Source organism: Echiichthys vipera, assembly GCF_963691815.1.
Source record: "Echiichthys vipera genome assembly, chromosome: 1".
Classification (NCBI taxonomy): Eukaryota; Metazoa; Chordata; class Actinopteri; order Perciformes; family Trachinidae; genus Echiichthys; species Echiichthys vipera.
The window spans coordinates 16,646,217-16,665,501 of record NC_139826.1 but is presented as its reverse complement, the minus strand read 5'-3'; the positions used below and the strand labels follow the sequence as shown (position 1 = coordinate 16,665,501).

General features: G+C 40.1%; 1 protein-coding gene across 1 annotated transcript; it reads left to right on the top strand.

Annotated features, from left to right (window-relative positions):
- Positions 1 to 1,982: 1,982 nt before the first annotated feature.
- On the top strand, positions 1,983 to 16,580 carry LOC310952665 (transient receptor potential cation channel subfamily M member 7-like; the record flags this gene model as incomplete). The annotated part of the gene is made up of 8 exons (XM_083921334.1): positions 1,983 to 2,125; positions 9,882 to 9,961; positions 11,040 to 11,078; positions 12,994 to 13,201; positions 13,671 to 13,884; positions 15,362 to 15,486; positions 15,714 to 15,885; positions 16,402 to 16,580. Exons 1-8 carry the CDS (start codon positions 2,123 to 2,125, stop codon positions 16,578 to 16,580), a joined length of 1,020 nt encoding a protein of 339 aa, XP_083777460.1. The 5' UTR covers positions 1,983 to 2,122.
- Between the last annotated feature and the right edge of the window lie 2,705 nt (positions 16,581 to 19,285).

Here is a 19,285-nt window from a genome sequence, read left to right as displayed (position 1 = left end):
CCTGTATGTGTATTTCATTCCTTGTTGAACTTCCACACAGATGCTAAAATCATGCCAAAAATCTTTTTGTAGATAAACTGCACATTTCTTGTCAAGCAGTTACTTAATGTTCTGTTTGGCGAAAAATATCCTTAGAGCTATTTTTAAGTGTGTGGACTGAGAGTGTTTTTTAAAATGACTTATGGGGCTTTTATGTTCTATGACGTAGCCAGGGTCCAGACAGTGTCAAGCATTAATCAACAAGCTCTAAAAAAAAAAAAATTGCAACAAAGGAGGTTGCCAGTGCGAAGAGGATGAAACAATTGGTACAATGTTGTCTCTGAAAGAGTTTAAGAAATAAATGACGCATTTAAATAAAGGATGTCGGATCAGTATTTGTGTCTCATAGATTGGGGGGGTAAAGAGCCGGGTTTTTAGTTTGTTTGTAAAAGGCCTTTATTGTCCCGAAGAGGAGCACAATCTGACCGCTATGCAATATTCTTTATGGATTTCCGACTAAACATTAACCGCTATCTCCTTGTGATGTGGCTCATTTATTGATATCAGTTGCCTTAATATCTATAAAATTAAAGAAACTCATATACTTCCTCCGCTAAGACAGCCTTAGAGTGGCTTTGTTAATTGTTAATAAATAATTGACTCATGATTTATGACCAGTTAAAAGCCATTAATAACAAGCTGTGTTTGCTGAGTAAAAGCATGAGGGTGCTTGGCTGTTATCTATTTTATAATATAGTAACCCAGTTATAAATATAGGCACACATTAATGAATGTTCATAGTTTCTCACTTTATATAGAGTCCTCAAGTCTGCATTTATAAATGGTGGTGCCCTGCAATACATAATCAATACAAGTTATACGCAAAAAAAGGCATTCATTTGTTTAAAATAATCCAGTTTGCAAATGTAACATTTGTTATGTATTGCTTGGGTTTTGGTAATAATAATAATATAATAATAAACTATCTATATAGCACTATCTATTACATAAAAACAATAACAGGTAATAACAAAACACTAAAAACGGAAGACAATACAAAAATAAAATCTTAAGAGATAAAAAATTTGATAACACTACTACAATACTGTACGTTATATTGATGATTAAAACACATTTAAGATACAAAAGCCATAAGACAGGTATGATAAATATAAAAGTAAGAATTATTAACAACAGTAGGCCTAATGTTGAAAAAAGTAAAAGCTGTCTTGTGTGATTTATTAAACATTAATACGATCGTTGATTAAAATGTTTTTTGATTGAAGAGAAATTCATTTAAAATATCGAGGCATATAAAATATGACAATTACAGCTCTCAACAGACACACAAGGTACACTGGATACAAAGTATAACAAACTGTATTACAAACATGTAACAAATGAAAGTGAATGGAAGAATAGTGAAAGTAATAATAATAATAATAATAATAATAATAATAATAATAATACTAATAAAGAAGAAGAAGAAGAAGAAGAAAAGGAAGAAGTAAGAAGAAGTAGTGAGATTTGTAGTTGCTGGGGGTCCTTAATCACCTTCATCTCCTTTACATCATTGAGGAGAAATATTGCATGTTTCCCTTTCATTAGTTTCAAAGAACCAAGGTGATTGGCCACAATAAAAACTAAATAGGAGGAGGCATGGATGAAAAACGTTGCCACCAGTATGATATTGTTCAAAATCAAGTCACTCTGAATGTCCTTCATAAATAACACCAAGCATCCTATTTCCTCTTGTGAGAGGAGTGAGTAGTTGGAGCTTCAGCATGTATACAATGGAGAAACAGTAATTCCAGTTTCAGTTTGACGAAAGTTGCTAATTCTTATGATCAATCAAAACAATGTGTGTGTTTTTTTGAATCCTTCGGAAGTAAAACAAAGCGCACATGTGGCCGCTGGCTCCGCCTCAGCCACGTGACGGAGTGCTGGCTGAGTCAGCCGGCTCGTCACGCAGCGTCAGTCTGGAGTCGCACAATTATGAAAAAGCAACCTTCCGTTGGAGCTGCAGCCGAAGCGGATCTCTCCAACGTCCACCGGGCTTTCCTTCCAAGGCTAACCGAGAGCACCGCCGATAGATGGATAAAAGCCACGACGCAGCTCTTCCTGAGTCTCAACGGTGAAGAGAATGGTACGTGATCCTCTCTGAGTGGTCTTCTGACTTTTATAGTGTTGTCAAATTGGCTCTGAGCACCGTCGTGACTGATCGGGGGCTTTGAGTGGCAGGTCCCCCCCCGTGCATGCTGCCTTCTTCCCGTCAGGCACCCAGCCGAGAGCCCTGCGTCTACTGGCTGTCTGTGGCTGTACTGCTTAAACTCCGTGACTCCACAGTAATACGTGTAAACAGTGACACACCATGTAGCAAGAAACCCCCAAAATCACACACGGGCGTGACGTTAGCAGGCTAAACTGCTAGCTCGCTAGCGCTCAATGCTAAAGGTACTTCACCTAAGCTAACTAGCTTCGGTAGCTTGGCTGATGTTAGCAGCGGTTTCTTTGCCATGAGAGAACAAGAGACCGATTCTCTCTTCACCACCAGACTAAACAGAAAGAAGAGGCCACTTCAGAGCAGCTGGCACGGGTTTGAGACACATTTGTGCCACATGTCTCAGATGTCGGACAAGACCTGCTGCTGTCATTGCCAGTAACAAGTCAATGCCAGCTTGAGTGGCTGCCAAGTCCGTTTAAACTGAAGGCTTTATTCCGCCAAGTGATGTGAAATAATGCATTAAGTGTCTCAGACCTTTTGGTTAGACCTCTGTACGCCCACTCATGACTGTTTGCTGTCTGGTGAGAGTTTAATGTTTTAGGCCTGCTAAAGACTTTGTCTCAAAATGAGTGTTTGTTAGTTGTAACTTGTTCCTCTTCATATTCACGGCCTCCTCCTTTCCCAAGGATTTCCTGTCTAGTCCTCTCTGGTCTAACCGCCTGAGGAGCTCAGGGTGAATGGAGAGAGAGAGAAGATGACATTTAGCCAAAGGTGTGAGTCATTATTGACCACACAGTGTTGTTATTACACAGTAGCATTTGACAACATCAACTATACCCAGTACTTGGATAGTAACAGTCCGTTTAAATCCAAACAGTGTGATGGTAGTTTAGTAGTAAGCAACACAGATCAAAAACCTCTAACACGGCACAATGGTATTTATGCATGTGTAATATAGTACACTTGATCGAAAAGCAAGCGTAAATGATGAGATGGGAAGACCTGACAAAAAAATGGTTCATTATTACATAAATGCAAGAATCATACTATTTATATCCATCAGTGCTGCTCATTAATCTGCAGTATTGCCAACAATGAATGGCCTCATAGCCCCCGTGATATTAAAGTGAGAGACGCCATGGTCTGAAGCGTGTCTCTCACAGTAGACACATTTCTATCACCTAACCTTATTTTAGAATGGGGCACATTTAGGCAGCTATCATAAGACAGACTCACAGTGCCTAAAAACAAGTAATTACTAATGCGGATGTGATGGCCAAGCAGCCGGATGCATTCAGGAGTCGGCAGATGTTATCATTGAACCGTGTTGTAGCCTGTAAGATGAAGAAATGTCATTACTGATGATATCTAAGATGGTTTTGCTGAGACACCAGAGCCTGTCTTATTTCCAACAGTGCTGGCCTGAGCCGGTCACATGCCCCAGCTTACACGAGGAGCACTCCTGTGCTGCTGCTGCTGCTCTGAGCAGTCTGATGAACTAATGCTGATGAACCAGTGCTGCTCAGTCGTCGTGATTTGATCAATAGCACTAATCAGTAATAGAGGTTTATTATTGCATGTCACAGTCTCTTATGTAATAGTGGATGGCTGAACTGGTCATCAGCTCATGTGTGTGTGCGTGCATGCGTGTGTGTGTGCGTGTGTGTGTGTGTGTGTCAGTGGCCCAGCACTGGGTTTTCTAAAAAAAAAAATTTGTTCAGTGGCCCTGCACTGGGTTTTCTAAAAAAAAAAAATTGGTCACAGTCTCAGTTTTTTGATTTTATGAATCCAGTGCTCCCCTGTAGATCTTATCCAGCTGATCCCCCACATTGCTTCCCCTCCCTCTGCAGTGCTGTAGCTTCTGGTCAGGCACGCAGCTGACTTGCATGCGCTTTGTACTACCCAAAGAGCACTTGAGGGAATTCCAATTTAAAATCTCTTATATCTCTTATGTTGCAGATATTGTGTAGGTATTATTTAATATGTGCAAAGAGAGGCATGCTATTTTGTTTACTCTCTTAGTCGTCCCTCTCTTTGTTGTTGAAGCAGAGAGGTTTAGAAGCAGTAACGTGGCACTGTCCCTGCTGCTTTCTCCTATTCTGTGACTGATTTAACGTAGGTTTTCATTGGCTCACATAACCATGAGCACCAGATGTTGAAAAGAATAGCCATCACATGCCTTACATTACTAGGTTATATAGCTGCTTGGAGGTAGGACTCAGGGTGGCATGCCAGCACGGTATCAGCTCGTGCTGTGTAGTCAGAGCTCTGCCCTGGGGACCCATGGGTGAGAGCCGGGGAGCTGTCACACTTTGGTCTCATGACTGTATGAACTGATTTTCCTTCTTTACTTCCTTCCAGCTCATTATTCAGAGACATGATAAAGTTGTGACTACCACTTTGTTTTGTTTACTTGAGACCTTCTCTGCTGTGGAGGAAAGACTTACTTAAGGTTGGTCTCAAATGATTTGGGACTTGACTTTGTCTGAGATCAGCACCTGTTGGCACTCTTTAGTTTCCTGTTTTGATTGTAGGTCTGCAACTAGGGATGTACAGTATAAACAGAATAGAGAGTACACCTGTAGGAATTTGCGCTATGGTGGGAATTTTGACTCTACCGTGTAACTGGCAGTGCGGGTCCAGCCCGTGAGGGAATACTTACTGGACCTTTGAGTAGAAGCCTATGTAAAAAAGTAATTCATGGCCGTAGTTGCCGATGTTGACTGCTGTCCTCTCTTGCTTCTCAGTTTCAGTGTCAAATAGACCTTTTTTAATGGAATTCCATTTCATGTTTACAAATTTAAAAAAGCTCTATGATGTACAGTATATTGAATTACCAGAGAGCATGCTATCAAGACATGAAATGGTCTATTGGGATAGAATGTTTTAGCCATATTGTCCAGCCCTATGTTCAGGGATATGTCCAGATTTTTATTTTATCTAACTAACACTTTTTATTACTAAAACTAACTTTAATATGTGGTTGCCAAGCTGGCAACCAGGCATCAGCTTTTGGTTGCTGAAACTGAAAATATGGTTGCCATTTTTAGTCACTTTATATTTTGAGTAGTTATAATACTACGCAGCTATACATCAGCTTGGTAATGAAAATGTGACTTAAAAGGATAGAAGCTTTATTACAGTAAGGGTTTATTACAGTAAATTAATAAGCTACTTTTGATTTCAGACGCCTGTCACATGCAGCGTGTTCTGGTTTTGACTGTAACAGCAGTTTTAAACATCACTAACAAATATTAAAAAATGTATTTTGTGTACCCATTTTGCTGTTTGCTGTCCTTATATTTTACATTACATAGTGGATGTCACTGATTGCAACCAAAGGCCAAAGTTGCCAATTCCTCAAAATGGTTGCTACCTGGCAACTGTTACTGTCGAGCCCTGCCTCTGGGAGTGTTGAGGTAAAACTGCATTTCCCCTGTGATGTGACTTGATACAAAGCGAAACAGCGGTGAGGAATTAAGGTTATGGCATGGAGAAACTCATGACAGGAGCTTTAGCTCACTGTACCGTGGAGGTTGCCCTAGTTCTAGTTATAACTACGTATAGCCATAAACCAGTGTTTCAATTGTAATTCTTGTTGTGGTAAACCATGTGATATTTCTATCTTCCATTACGAGGAGTGGGAAACTCATTGAAGACATATTGTTGCCAGTACACTTGGAAAACCATTTCTTCAAGTAAAGGGTAAAAAATAAAACCGGTTCTGTTAGTTCTCTGGGAACCACTCTTCTCTTTGGCTACTGCTCACACTAAAGTGCTGACCCTTATATCCTCCACTCTTTCTAATGGGTAATAGAATTGCCAAGCCAGATGTTATCTCACCCCGTATTACGTCAGACAAGGCCAGAGGAATGATGGGTCGACCAGCCTACATTGTTGGGGGTGGGGGGGAGCTCAGTTTGTGTGTGTGTGTGTGTGACTGTACGAACATTCACTTACACAAACACATGTTGGTGCAGACGAACATGACCGCAGACACACACACCTTCGGCGTCCTACATTGTTGAACCAAGGGAGATGGAAAGGTGCTGGGTTGTATTTCCTACAGGAACAAAATAATCATAAAACCTGCAGCTCAGAGAGGAAGAGGGAGGGAGTGAGGAAGTGGGAGTGTGTGGGAGTGTGTGTGTGTGTGTGTGTGTGTGTTGTTGGCAGGGGTGCTGAAGTGTTCAACTCTTTTGTTACCTGACATTCTCCGGTGCCATGGTTACAGGTTAGCACTTTTGAGCACAGCCCTGCTTCATCGGCCTCATTAACACTTTGTTTGATCACGACGACACCAGTGTTCTTATGCCCCCACGCCACATTATATTTTCAGGTTGTCCGTCCACCCCATTCTTGTGAAGGTGATATCTCACAAACCTCTTGAGGGATTTTATTCTAATTTGGCACAAATGTTCACTTGGACTCAAGGATAAATTGGAGGTCAAAGGTCACTATGACCTCATGAAATGCATTTTTGGCCATAACTCAAGATTTCCATAATAATAATGACATAATTTCACACAAATGTCTAATAGTATAAAAAGAATGTAGTGATGACATTTTATAGCCAAAAGGTCAAAGGTCAGCTTCACTGTGATGTTATAATGTTTTTCAGTGCCATAACCCAGGAACAGAAGACATGTGGTTGGATACTGAACATGTCTTGAGGTGATTGGTGATTGTAAAGATCTATACTGTCAGGTTGAAGATGTGTGTGTGAAGCATCCATGTCTCACCAAAAAATACACTTAATATTGTTTTATTAAATTCCTTCAATGTCTTCACTTCATATATTAAGTAAATCTGAACAGTATGTGCGTGAAGTGCATAACCATACAACTGACAACATAACCAACACATGTTAGGCTGGCTACAGAGTTAAATTTAAACACGATATAAATGCTGCTGCTGAGATTGATTGATTTAGTTAAGAAGTAAACATTGACTATAGTGTTTCTTACAGCGCCCGCTTATTTGCACCAAAATCAAACCTACCAAGGCTACTGTGCCCAAGTCGAAACAAAACAAAGCCCCGCCCACCAACCGACCAGCCAGACAAACTTTCTAATTTTACTAGATGATTCACTGAAATATTTAAAAAGGTACCAGAATCTCGATTCATATTTGCTACGCTGTATTTCACAGTTTGATTGGAGTTCGTGAGCAGGTATAGTCCTTTTCAAAGATTTAAATATAGACATTCTAAATGTGCCCTAGTTTATTTCCTGTTGCAGTGTATGTGAATGCCATCAGCTGACAGGAAGTTAACAAGGGGTCAGAGACTCCTTGGCTGTGATTGGTTGAGGTCAGGCGCAGTGGAATCTAGCAGATGCCATTAGGAGCAGACACATTGTGCTGTAGGCATATGGTGACAGTTTAAGGAAATATGAAAAAAGTATTTTTATAAATAAAGCAACCAACTTTTAGCCTCACGGGACCATCCTGATCTCGCAAGCTCCATTGAGCAGATCAGTCTGGTAACCTGTGGCAGAGAAAATTTGAAGAAGGTTGCCCAAGCTACTGAACCAGTCAGTGTTGGTTTGGAGGCTGACGCGACAAGAAGCGACTGTTCAGTGTAAACAACGGTAGTTTCCACGGATGAGATGAGCACAGCTGTGGAGCAAGCTGCTCCCTCACATTTTTTTCTCTTGGATCCTTCTCTTGGAATATGGACCGGGCGACTGTAATTGTGCCTTTTATCCGTAAATTCACGCTACAAAAACGGCAAATATCCTTTACCGACTTTGCCTCAACGCTCCGTTAGTACGTCATACGCTTTGTGGATTCTGATTTGTTGTTTTGGCATGTCTATCCCCATCATAGGTGGTGATAGACAGATGATTTATCCAATTAGCAACCAGTATTTCTGCCTCTTCCCAAAAAGATCTCCAACCGAGAGTTCCCAGATGAATATGCAGAGCAAATGCGAATAATGCGAATCAATCCAACTGGTGGAGTCAGGTTAACCAACTTCAGCTTTAAAGCAACCTTTGTTGACTTTGATGTCATCATCCACCAACTCATAAATGTTCTCCAGCACTGCTGCCACTACTGTGAGAGGAAAAAGGTTTAATCTATCAGGATTTCTTTTGTGTCGACACTCCCGATGCACGTTTTTTTCAGGTGTGAACATCAAAAAACCACTGCATTATGTAAATATGTGGATATGGATTACGTTTTTGTTAATGCCGTTCTTTTGGAAATGAGTTTCAAAATAATAGAGGCCTCTTAAAGTGTAAGTGCGGGGCTTGTTGTTGGGAGAGGTTTTGTGTGTACTGCATGAATCACAGTTGGTTTGTACTCAGTAGACAACTTGGTGTATATCATTGAGGCCTCTGCCCATCCACTAATCCTCTCCCAAACCCCCGCCTCCCTCGTCTCTTTCTCCAGAGCCTAGGTATAATATCTAGTTGGTCTCAGACACATTCATCTGCCCCCTGAGCAACTTCTTACAGATTAACCGTGGATGGAGCTTGGAGGCTGCAACCTCTCACTGATCACTCAGCTTTTAACTCAGGCCGGATCTGTATTCTAACAGCCTGGCTGTAGACTTTGAGACCCGTATGGAAATTTGGAGACCAAGAGAAGTGTAGTGATTTGTTGGTGATGATCCAGTTCTCAGGGGAGGCTGCGGTGACTGTGGTTTGTCCAGGAGATGCATGAAGAAGCCTTGGCATGTTCCTGTACAAAGCCCTTAAACACGGAGATGATGAGGAGCACATCCAGGTACACACTCAGTGGCTCGGTGTCAATGGTCAAGCGGCGGGATGACCGGTTTGTTAAGATGTTTCCGTAAAAAAACGCCATTTGGATGGGACTCCTGGCCCCAGAGATACGTGACTTTAGGGAGCCATAAAATGACTTATTTAATTTTAGACATGGAACATGTAGCTTTATTGCAAGTCACTTCTGCTTCTCTGCTGTTTATATTTAACCACACAGAAACGTTGACTAGAGAGAATAATTTGCTTCAGCAGAAAATGACTTGCTGGTAACTGCCGCGTTGTTGTAATACCATTGTTTGAGTTGCAGGAATAGTTGAAACGCTTTGGTGTAAAGCAGGTGATGGTGTTTACAGGTTTTCCTCTTTGTGCTTCGAGGGATTAATGGTGCTAATCACTCTGAGCTGTACTGGGGGAACGTTGAGGCATTTAATTGAAAACATTCCTGCAACATAAATCCTTGTTTTAAAGAAACAGCTTTTTATTGCAGTTTGTAACATCGGCAGGCACCTGTGTTTGACTTGCTTCCTGAACTATAGTTGTCCTAATTTTACATATTGACTTCTTATATTTTTATTTATTAAAACTTCTAATCCCTGTCATTTTCATGGACTAAATCCTGGATTAAGGGGTTACAAGCCCCCTTTTAGGATGTTCCATTATTTTCAGAGAAAATTGTTCTAACTAAAGTGAAACAGAAAGCTTACCACTTTTGATTTATCCCCATGTTCTTTTTACTCGCTCTCCTGGTCTTTGTGAAACGACAATGGATAAAATGTCAGCGCTGTTTGTACGAGGACTAAATTGCTCCACAGATGAGCATTGTTTCTTTATATCCACAGGGCGCAATTTTCTTTGGCTGCTTGAATTCTTTAAATGCACACATAAAAAAGGAACATCAGCTGCTCTCCGCTGCTCACAATATGCAACTGTTTCTCTTTTTTCCACAGTCCCAGAAACCCTGGATAGAAAGCACTTTCACCAAGCGGGAATGTGTGTACATACTTCCAGTGTCAAAGGACCCCCACAGGTATGTGCTTACACGCACTGTAGTGTGCCTTTCGGTGGTAGCCATGGAAACGGTGTAATCGTATGATGTGTGTTAAAGTAGGCCCAAACCCTAACCACTACTCTCCAAAGAGTAAATGAGTCTGTTTCCACATAATTTGAATGTTTATGTCTGTCACTGTAATTGCAGTGTAGATTGAAGGGGAGGGGAAGACCAGTGATGGCCCTGTGTATCATCTCTTCTTAGAAGTGGATTTTTTCTATCAGTCTGAATTTCCTCAGGTGGATGACTTATTAGGTTCAGTCAAATCTGAATCCCATTTTTGTGTACTGTTATATTTAAATTATTATTAACTATTTTAAATTGTCAAAATATTATTTACTGTGGTCATGTGTGTGTAAAGTTAATGGAATATTACAAAGCACTGTTCAAATAGTGAGGGAGGCTTCCTATTTGCTCAGCATGCAGACCACTCATGTCCCATGTGTGCATGAGAAGAACACATGAAATGGCTCGATTAAAGGTACAGTACCTGGTGTAGAAGTTATTAAAAAAAAAACAATTTTTTTGTAAACTTCTTGGTTGTTTGATATTAAGTAGTTCCCCACAGTTGTGTGCATTTACTGTTTACCCACCTCCTTTTGTGTGTGTCATTTCTGTTTTTAGTTATACTTTCAAAAAGCTGCATTCTTTTCCTCTTGTCAACTCACAATGATACTGGGCTAATCTTTCCCTTTGTTTTCTTTTGCATCAATTATTTGCCATTGGATTTTCTCTGCTAACTACAATATGTGCTGCTGCTAGAAGATGATTCGGAGGTGTTAGTGTACATTGGCCCACTTAACATTGGGCCAGAGGCCTGCATGTGACTGATCATAGTGAGAGTCCCCTTGGCAGGTTTCACAATGCCTCATGGTTAAAGGCCAATCTAACTGGGCTGCCTGCCCAGCTGACTGATAAATTAATGTTCTCAAACTTTGTCTACCGAGAGCTTTCTTCTCACTGGGAGAGATCAGACCATTTTAACGATCTTTGTATCTTTGCAAATGTACTCCTACTTCATCATTGACTAATTTTGTTGCTGTAAAACTCATTCCAGGTGCCTTCCAGGATGCCAGATTTGCCAACAGCTAGTCCGGTAAGTATTTGTCTAGTCTTTGTTCCCCCTCTTTGTTACCTGACAGGATTAGCCTGAGAGAATCCGTGGTAACCACTTACTTTACAGCAGAAAAGGCCTGCAGGAAAATTCTTTTGCAGTGTAATTTCACTGAACAGGAAACATTTAGCCCCTAGACTTTGTGTGTCAGGTAATTAAAGGAGGTCTGAATACAAAACAAAAAAAACTTTTAACTTAACTTATAACCTTTTATAAGGATGAAATTTTAGATTTGGATGTTTCAGATGGTAATGTTTAGTGCCCGAATGTACATTCTCACATTTACGGTTTACAGTGGTAATATGGAACGATTTACCACTTGATACTCTTTCCAAAAACAATGTGTCTTTTATTTTAGAGAGAGGTAGGCAAAAACAGGCTTCTCATTTCAAGATTCATTTCAGTAACCATCAATTTTTTTAGCAGCAATTTTATCAGAAAGCTATATCCGTCAGCTGTACGTCAGCTATAGAACAGAGGTGTCGTCGGTTTTTACTGCGACACACGAGCGGCTCGCATTAAAAAAAAAAAAAAGGTCTTTTAACATTCATATTGACAGTATAACAACTCTTTTACTACAGTTTTGACGTATATGTATATAGAATACAGGGCTGTCCCCTTATAGTCGACTAAATGTAGTCGACTAGAAAGATCGTTGGTCGGACTAGATTTCATTGGTTGCTTGGTCAAGAAAAAAAAAAAACGATTAACTTTATTAGAACTGCACCTTTTTAAAATAAATCAAAACCTATCAAATTCAACCATGTCGGAATTGAATTAGAAAGGGCCGACACAGGAAGTGGCTGGGCGCACTTAGCAGCAGGCCACGCTAGTTTGCTTTGAGCCTAGCTGCCGTTGTCTCGTATCTATATGCAAGATATACTTGGAGGACCGAACAAAGATTTATGGGGGTCCATTGTCATGGTGGCAAATAAATGAGGAATGATATCCAAAACTTTCCACTAATGTACCTGAATGAGTACTACTGGTCGACTAGGAAAATTCCTGGTCAGTCAGACATGAACAAACTCAACACTGTCTGTTGACCGCATCTCAACTTCCTGTCTAAAATAGATATAAATTACGTTTCTTTCAAAGTCTTAAATTCTGGTATTGTGACAACCCTAAGAAGTTTTCACAGAAAAAGCCCGGATAATGTCTGGAGAATCGGGTCTCCTAGGAGATAGTCCTAGGAGTTTCTCTTTCACACATGCAGCACACAGCTGGAGATTCTCTGTCAGATGCATTCTCACTTACTGGAAATACTCTGTTTGATTTAGACCACGGGGGTGGCGTCTGGGTAGAGTGTGCAGGGGGAAGACATGACGCGGAATACAGAGCGCCATCAAAACTGTTTCTTGAATTTGTCTGATGATTTTCGGTGTTCATCCTTACTGACAAGTTACCGAAGCTCGTTTTCATTGCCATCTTTGTGTAAATCACCCTTTTTACCCCCATTCGCAGAATTTGTTTTGCTCTGCTCTTAGACGACGCATGGTATAAACGTCATCAAGACAGGTTGTCACTCCTAGAATAGAGCAGAGAATGAGCGGTTGTGTTTACACATCAGCCCACTCAGAAATTACTTGGTCTTTGTACTAGGGAGCTGGCAGGGTATACTCCGTTTAAAGACTGAATTGGATATTTGCGCTCACACCTAGAGCCCCATCGGATAAAATACCAAAGCTAAAGCTGCACCTCCTGGACAAAATGTAATTTTTGTCAGTTTTGCCTTGTTATTTATACGTTTCTTAAACATAATTTATATGTACTATTAATAATAATATTAATAATATTCACTTATATCGGCTGTGTTTTGCAACATCACCGCTAAAAAGTATTGAAATGAATAACAATATTATTGAATCAATTAAAAGTGATTCTGTTCACCTTCAAGATGCTGCTGTGGGCGGCTGGTGCGGCAGCATGTTGGCTTCACAGCCAGCTTGGCCACGAAGTACTCGGATGTGAAGCTGGGTGAAAACCCTAACCTGTCCATGCCCGAGCTGGAGGAGTGGTCGGTGGAAAAACACACAGAGGCGAGCCCCACTGACGCCTATGGTGTCATCAATTTCCAGGGAGGGTCTCACTCATACAGAGCCAAGGTAGGAGGGCAAATTCTTTTCTGCTGGAGGGCATATTGTTCGTGTAAAATGACAGCTTGTGAGTCTTTTAATTGTGATATGGACTGTAGTAAAATGGTTTTACACACAGTATTTTAAGGTGTTTTCTTCTATGACAATGTGTGTAGACTCATTGTGAACATTATTTACATACATTAAACCCTGTGTAATAATGAAAGAGACAGGATTTCTTAAATTAGTTAAAAACAAAAATCAAGAATAACCTTGTGTTGGTATGCTATTGTTAACCAACAAACAGGAAATAACAAAAAGGAGAAACGGTCTGTCTCAAGTCTTTATTACTGGTTAATATAAAATTGTAAGTTAGTGATTTTTCAACCATACGTTTGTTGGTTTAAGCTGCTCGGATGTTTTAGACGTTATGGTGCTTTTCTTTGCTTTATGTGTACATGTGAACATACTTCTCTTGTGTCAATGCAAATGTGTGCAGTATGTGCGTTTATCCCACGACTCGCGGCCAGAGAGCATCCTGCGGCTGATGCTGAAGGAGTGGCATATAGAACTTCCTAAGATCCTCATCTCTGTCCATGGAGGAGTTCAGAACTTTGAGCTCCACCCACGCCTCAAGCAGGTGGTGGGCAAGGGCCTCATCAAAGCTGCAGTCACCACCGGGGCCTGGATCCTCACTGGAGGGGTCAACACAGGTTTGTAGTCAGAGAGAGAGAGTTTTTATTAGCTCATGTTGACAGAAAAGAACATGCATATATATATACAGATATAGTTTATAATGATAATTAAACTTAAATTGATATCAGGTATAAAGTGCATGACCATAACCTTAACTAGTATGCAAATGATATACAAACATGCATCCATACATTAAACATAAACAGAGGTACACTTGCACATAAGTTCACAAGACCCCAATCCATTTGCTTACTGTATAAACATTGCATGCACATACACATACACCATTGCATGATTATTTTGTCTTGACTGAAAAATAACAAACAAGAAAGGGATAAATGTTTAGGTGATGGGAAAGTAAGACAGCAAACGTGTCAATGTGAAACTGCCTTCTCAAAAGAATTGGTATTTTTGTTGTTGAATAAATACGGCAGCTAAATAACTCTTACTTTCATCCCCTGCTCCCTTACATAGTTCCTAAAGAAACACTCGGCTACACTTACATTGTACTCAAACTCGCACAAACACCCAGCCACCATCAGTGTCTGATGCGCTGATGAAGCAGAAGTTGTAATACTGGGCTCAAAGCGTGTCATTTGGCTGTGTGTCGTGGGCGAGGTGTGTCTGCAGCCACAGCTCTACGTTAAGATGGTGTGGTCTGATCATAGTGTTTAAATCATTACTCACAGGGTCAATTACCCAGGCCAGTGATTACTTTTAATGCCTCTGGCACCCTGACCAGTTGGGATGGTCTCCTGGATCACAAATTACTGCTGAATCCATGAGATCCATTAGCTGAGGATTGTGGTTCACAAACAACCCCACAACTAATGTTCTTGTTGTGGATTTTGGTCACAGGAGCTCGGCTGTCTGGGCTATTTCTTTCTACATGCATTGTTAATGGAATCTACAGTATCTAGCACACTTTCACTGGTCACAGATTTATAGGAAATATTTACTGTATGTTGAAGGGAATTTTAAATGCGGCATTACAAAGGTTAATTAGCAATAAAAAAATTTAAACTCCTTATACTCCTTAAGATTTTGATCTATTTAATTGCCTTTTCTAAGTAACCATCTACCGAAAGTAAATAAATAGTTGGTTTTCGGCCGAGATCGTCACGGTTAAGCTGCGTTCACTTGTAATCGGAAAATGGGGAACTTTAAACTTCTGAGTCAGGCTTGTAGTAAGAGCAGAAGTGTAGTGGGAACAGGTGTGTGTGTATGGATTTAAGAGGGGAACATATAGGGGACGGACTGGAAGTAAAGAGGTAAATGTGTTTCAATAAAGTTTACAAAAGAGCAAAAAAACGTCAACGCAGTGACCTTGAACCTGACAAGATGGAGGGCTCTGAAAGAACAGGCTCACCTGCAACAACATCTTACTGCCAAAGATGCCGCTAGAAACAATGTTTAAATATAAAATGGTAAAAAAAAACATAACTGAAATACTGAAAGTTTATTGATTGTTTAACGTAACCTTCCTTCCTAAAGGTGTGGCGAAGCATGTGGGAGATGCTCTCAAAGAACACTGTTCAAGATCATCAAAGAAAATTTGCACTATTGGCATCGCACCCTGGGGAGTCATTGAAAACCGGAATGATCTCATCGGCAGAGACGTAAGACACAACTCTCATTTGTTCAAGATTATATCAAAATCAACAGCAAGTCCTAAGATACCTGATAACCTCTCTTATCTCTTTAATGTTGAGTCTTTTCATGATTGCAGAGATTTTGTCATCGTGTGGATTGTTTTGTGAAGGTTACAGAAGTCATTCTCTTTTTTCTTTTCCCCAAACTCTCTTATTTTCTCCCCTTGCGCTGCCTGCTCACCTCCACCCTGCAGATTATCGCTCCGTATCAGACGCTGCTGAACCCTCTCAGCAAACTAAACGTTCTCAACAATGTGCATTCACACTTCCTCCTTGTGGATGATGGGACAGTGGGCAAGTATGGCGCTGAGGTCCAACTGCGGCGGGACCTGGAGAAGCACATCAACCTCCAAAGAATACATGCACGTAAGAAAAACTGAAACTTCAATTCATCACTTTCCATTGCTAGGATTCTTGAAAGACTGGATCGTTTTAGATCTAGAAAAACCATCTGGGGCTCTTCTGCTGATTCAGTCATTGTTCGTTTGTCTGTAAAACCAAAAACACAGATGTACTCATCTCCTGCTAGTCAAAGTACAGTGGCCCATAAAATTACTCAACTCAACTGATTAAAAAAAAAAAACAGCATTTGCAACTGGAGTGTATTTTTGACCTGAGGAATATTATTTTATAGTCATGGTCCTGGCTTTGAAGTTGTACTAAAGAAAGGTTCAGCTCCACAGTGTTGAACATGATTTAAAATTTGGGCCAGTGGCTAAAATTCCATCTAATACAGTGCCAAACTTAAATTAGGTGTTATACTTCCTTTATATCTTGCTAATGATGAGCATTAAAGAGTTGCCATATTTTCCTATTTTGATGTAACATAAACTGAAAGTTTAAGCAGACTCTTCTTCTTCTTCTTCTTCTTCTTCTTCGTAGGGATTGGTCAAGGTGTTCCTGTTGTGGCACTCATCTTTGAGGGGGGTCCCAATGTGATCCTGACCGTGCTAGAATACCTTCAGGAAAACCCTCCTGTCCCAGTGGTGGTGTGTGAGGGGACCGGCCGTGCTGCTGACATTCTGGCCTACGTCCACAAGCAGACCGAGGAAGGAGGGTAGGACACGCACAGAGGACAGGGGTGGGTGGGGGTTAAAATGGTAGCTGTGATTGGTGTGCAGGCACTTAATCTCTCCAAATTCTCTTTAAGTCTTCTTTTTTGAGTGTACAGTAATCACAAATGCAAGAATGGACAGATAATGGGAAAGGAGGGAATGAATGGAGAAACAAAAAACAAGCATAAGTATGAGCAATGTTTTATTTTATATATATATATTCTGGTAAAATAGTTGTTAAAGTTGGAGGATTAGTAAAAAAAAATAAATGTCAGTATGATGCTGTAATACAGTGATTTCCTTCCCCTTTTTTTGGCAATTCCTTTGATGGCAGCCTTGTTGGTGGCTCTAATCTATTTCTGGCCCAGAAGGACTTCTAACAACCCAGCTGCAGCCCAGTCTGTTATGAAAGAGTTGAAAATAGTTGAATTTGTGACAGAGTGCAGTCTTAATGCAGGCTTAATCGGCGAATGACATTTAAACATCCTGCTGTAAAATGCAAACAACCACAATTTGTATCTTAACTGTAAATGATTCCTTGTAAACAAACAATTTGTTTGATTTATTATTTGATTATCTCTGACAGTGATCCAGAAAACAAATAATGACGCAGTTTAGCTGCAGCCAGTTTCCAAAAGAGTTGGGACACTGTGTCAAATGTAAATAGAAACCGATTGCAATGATTTGCAAAACATTGAAACCCCATATTTAATTGAAAATGGAACAAAGACTGAAAACTAAGAAATGCCTTTTTTTTCTTTTTCTTTAATGACATGTTCATTTTGAACAACACTCTGTAAGCATTTGGGGACTGAGGAGACCAACTGCTCTCATTTTGAAAGTTGAATGTGTTCCCTTTCTTGCTTGATGTAGGATATCAGCTGCTCAACAGTTTGAGGTCTCCTTTGTGGTATATTAAGTTTCACAATGCACCAAAATATTTTCAATGGGTGAAAAGTCAGTTTGTATTTACATTGTACACAGCGTCCCAAAATCTTTTGGAAACAGGGTTGTGCCTATTTCTATGCAGCTCCTATTTGAGATGTATATCTTTTTATTAGCTGACAAATTAATCAACCAATCCCTGCTATGTTCAAACAAAAAGGTTGGGATTGTTATAGCCTATTACAGGAAACCTTTTCCCCCCTCGGATCAATAAAGTATTTCTATTTCTAAATACCCAGTGCTGCTGAACCACATTATGTATAGTGCGGGAGAAGAATATATATTAATGAAATCTAACTTTTATACACGTCTCCCCAGAAGGACATGGTATTAAAATGAATAATATAAACAATAAAGGCCTCATGCCCTGCATACACAGGAGTCTAGGTGCCATCTATTACTCATCTCTGAATCCTGTTGCACACATTCCCGTCAAGTGTTCTTGAAGATCAAAGCACTTTATGCTGGAATCAAACCTATATTTTAAGTGTTTTACAGCTGTGTGGGTTCGAGCAGTGTAACCATGCTATACTGTAATTCTTCTACAGTCGTCTTCCTGATGGAGTGGAGACTGACATCATTGCAACCATCAAGAAAACCTTTAACTTCAGCCAGAGTGATGCCATCCATCTCTTTCAGACTCTGATGGAGTGCATGAAGAGCAAAGAATTGGTACATTCATGCATTTTTGTACCCGCTTTCATACACAGCTTATCATTTAATTTCTTTTACAGTATTTATTTATTTATGCCCATTTCAATGAGTGCAGCAGTAAAATAAACATGCAAAGATCAGAGTTCATTCGATTTCTGAAAAAACAACAACAATAGCTTCTTTAGAAATAAGAGAAAATAGAGCAGTTTTCATCTATGCTGCACAGACAACTGTGAAGGTCCCACCGTTCGTTTTCATAAAGTAATATATATCTCAAACTCTTGAAACGTCTGCACAACATCTGTGGGAATATGTTTATAAGTGCTATCTCGTTTCTTGGAAAACAGATCACTGTGTTTCACATCAGCTCCGAGGAGCACCAGGACATTGATGTAGCCATTCTGAGGGCTTTACTCCAAGGTTAGTAGATGACTTCTCACTGAACCTTCTTACCCCGTCTTCTTTAATAAAGGAACTGAGTCACAAAAGTCACAAAGTTGACTCGGTCGGTTCATATACTAGGGCTGTTGGCATTGGGAAATAAAGATTTCAAGACTCCATAATGTTTTCATTCTGATATAGATATGCTTTGAGAACGGCTTCCCCCCCTGTGTGCCCTCCTCTTTGTGTTCCTGAGAGATCATGTTGCCCACGTTCACAGGGCCTCCTCATTCCAACACTGTCAGTCACTGAGCTGCATGTCTTATTGCTCTTCTTTTAATCAGTCTGTTAGAGAAAGAAAGAGACATTCACCCAAGCAGCATATTTTGGTAATTTTAGGTAATGTTTTCTCAATCAATCGATAAGTTGTTCGGTCTATAAATAGTTTGAAAATAGTGGAAAATGTGGATCAGTGTTTCCCAAAGCCCAAGATGATGTCTTATTTTGTCCTCAACTCAAAGATATTACTGACATAAAGTTAAAAAAAAACAAACAAAGAGAATTTAACTTTTTTTTTCTTTGACTTACAATTATTAATCAATTTACAAACTAGTTGCCAATTCATTTTAAAGTTGACGACTAATTGATTAATCTTTGCAGCTCTATAGAGGACGTGTTGTTTTTTTAAATGTTGTATGAATGCAGTTGGAATAGAAAGAAGAAAAATACCC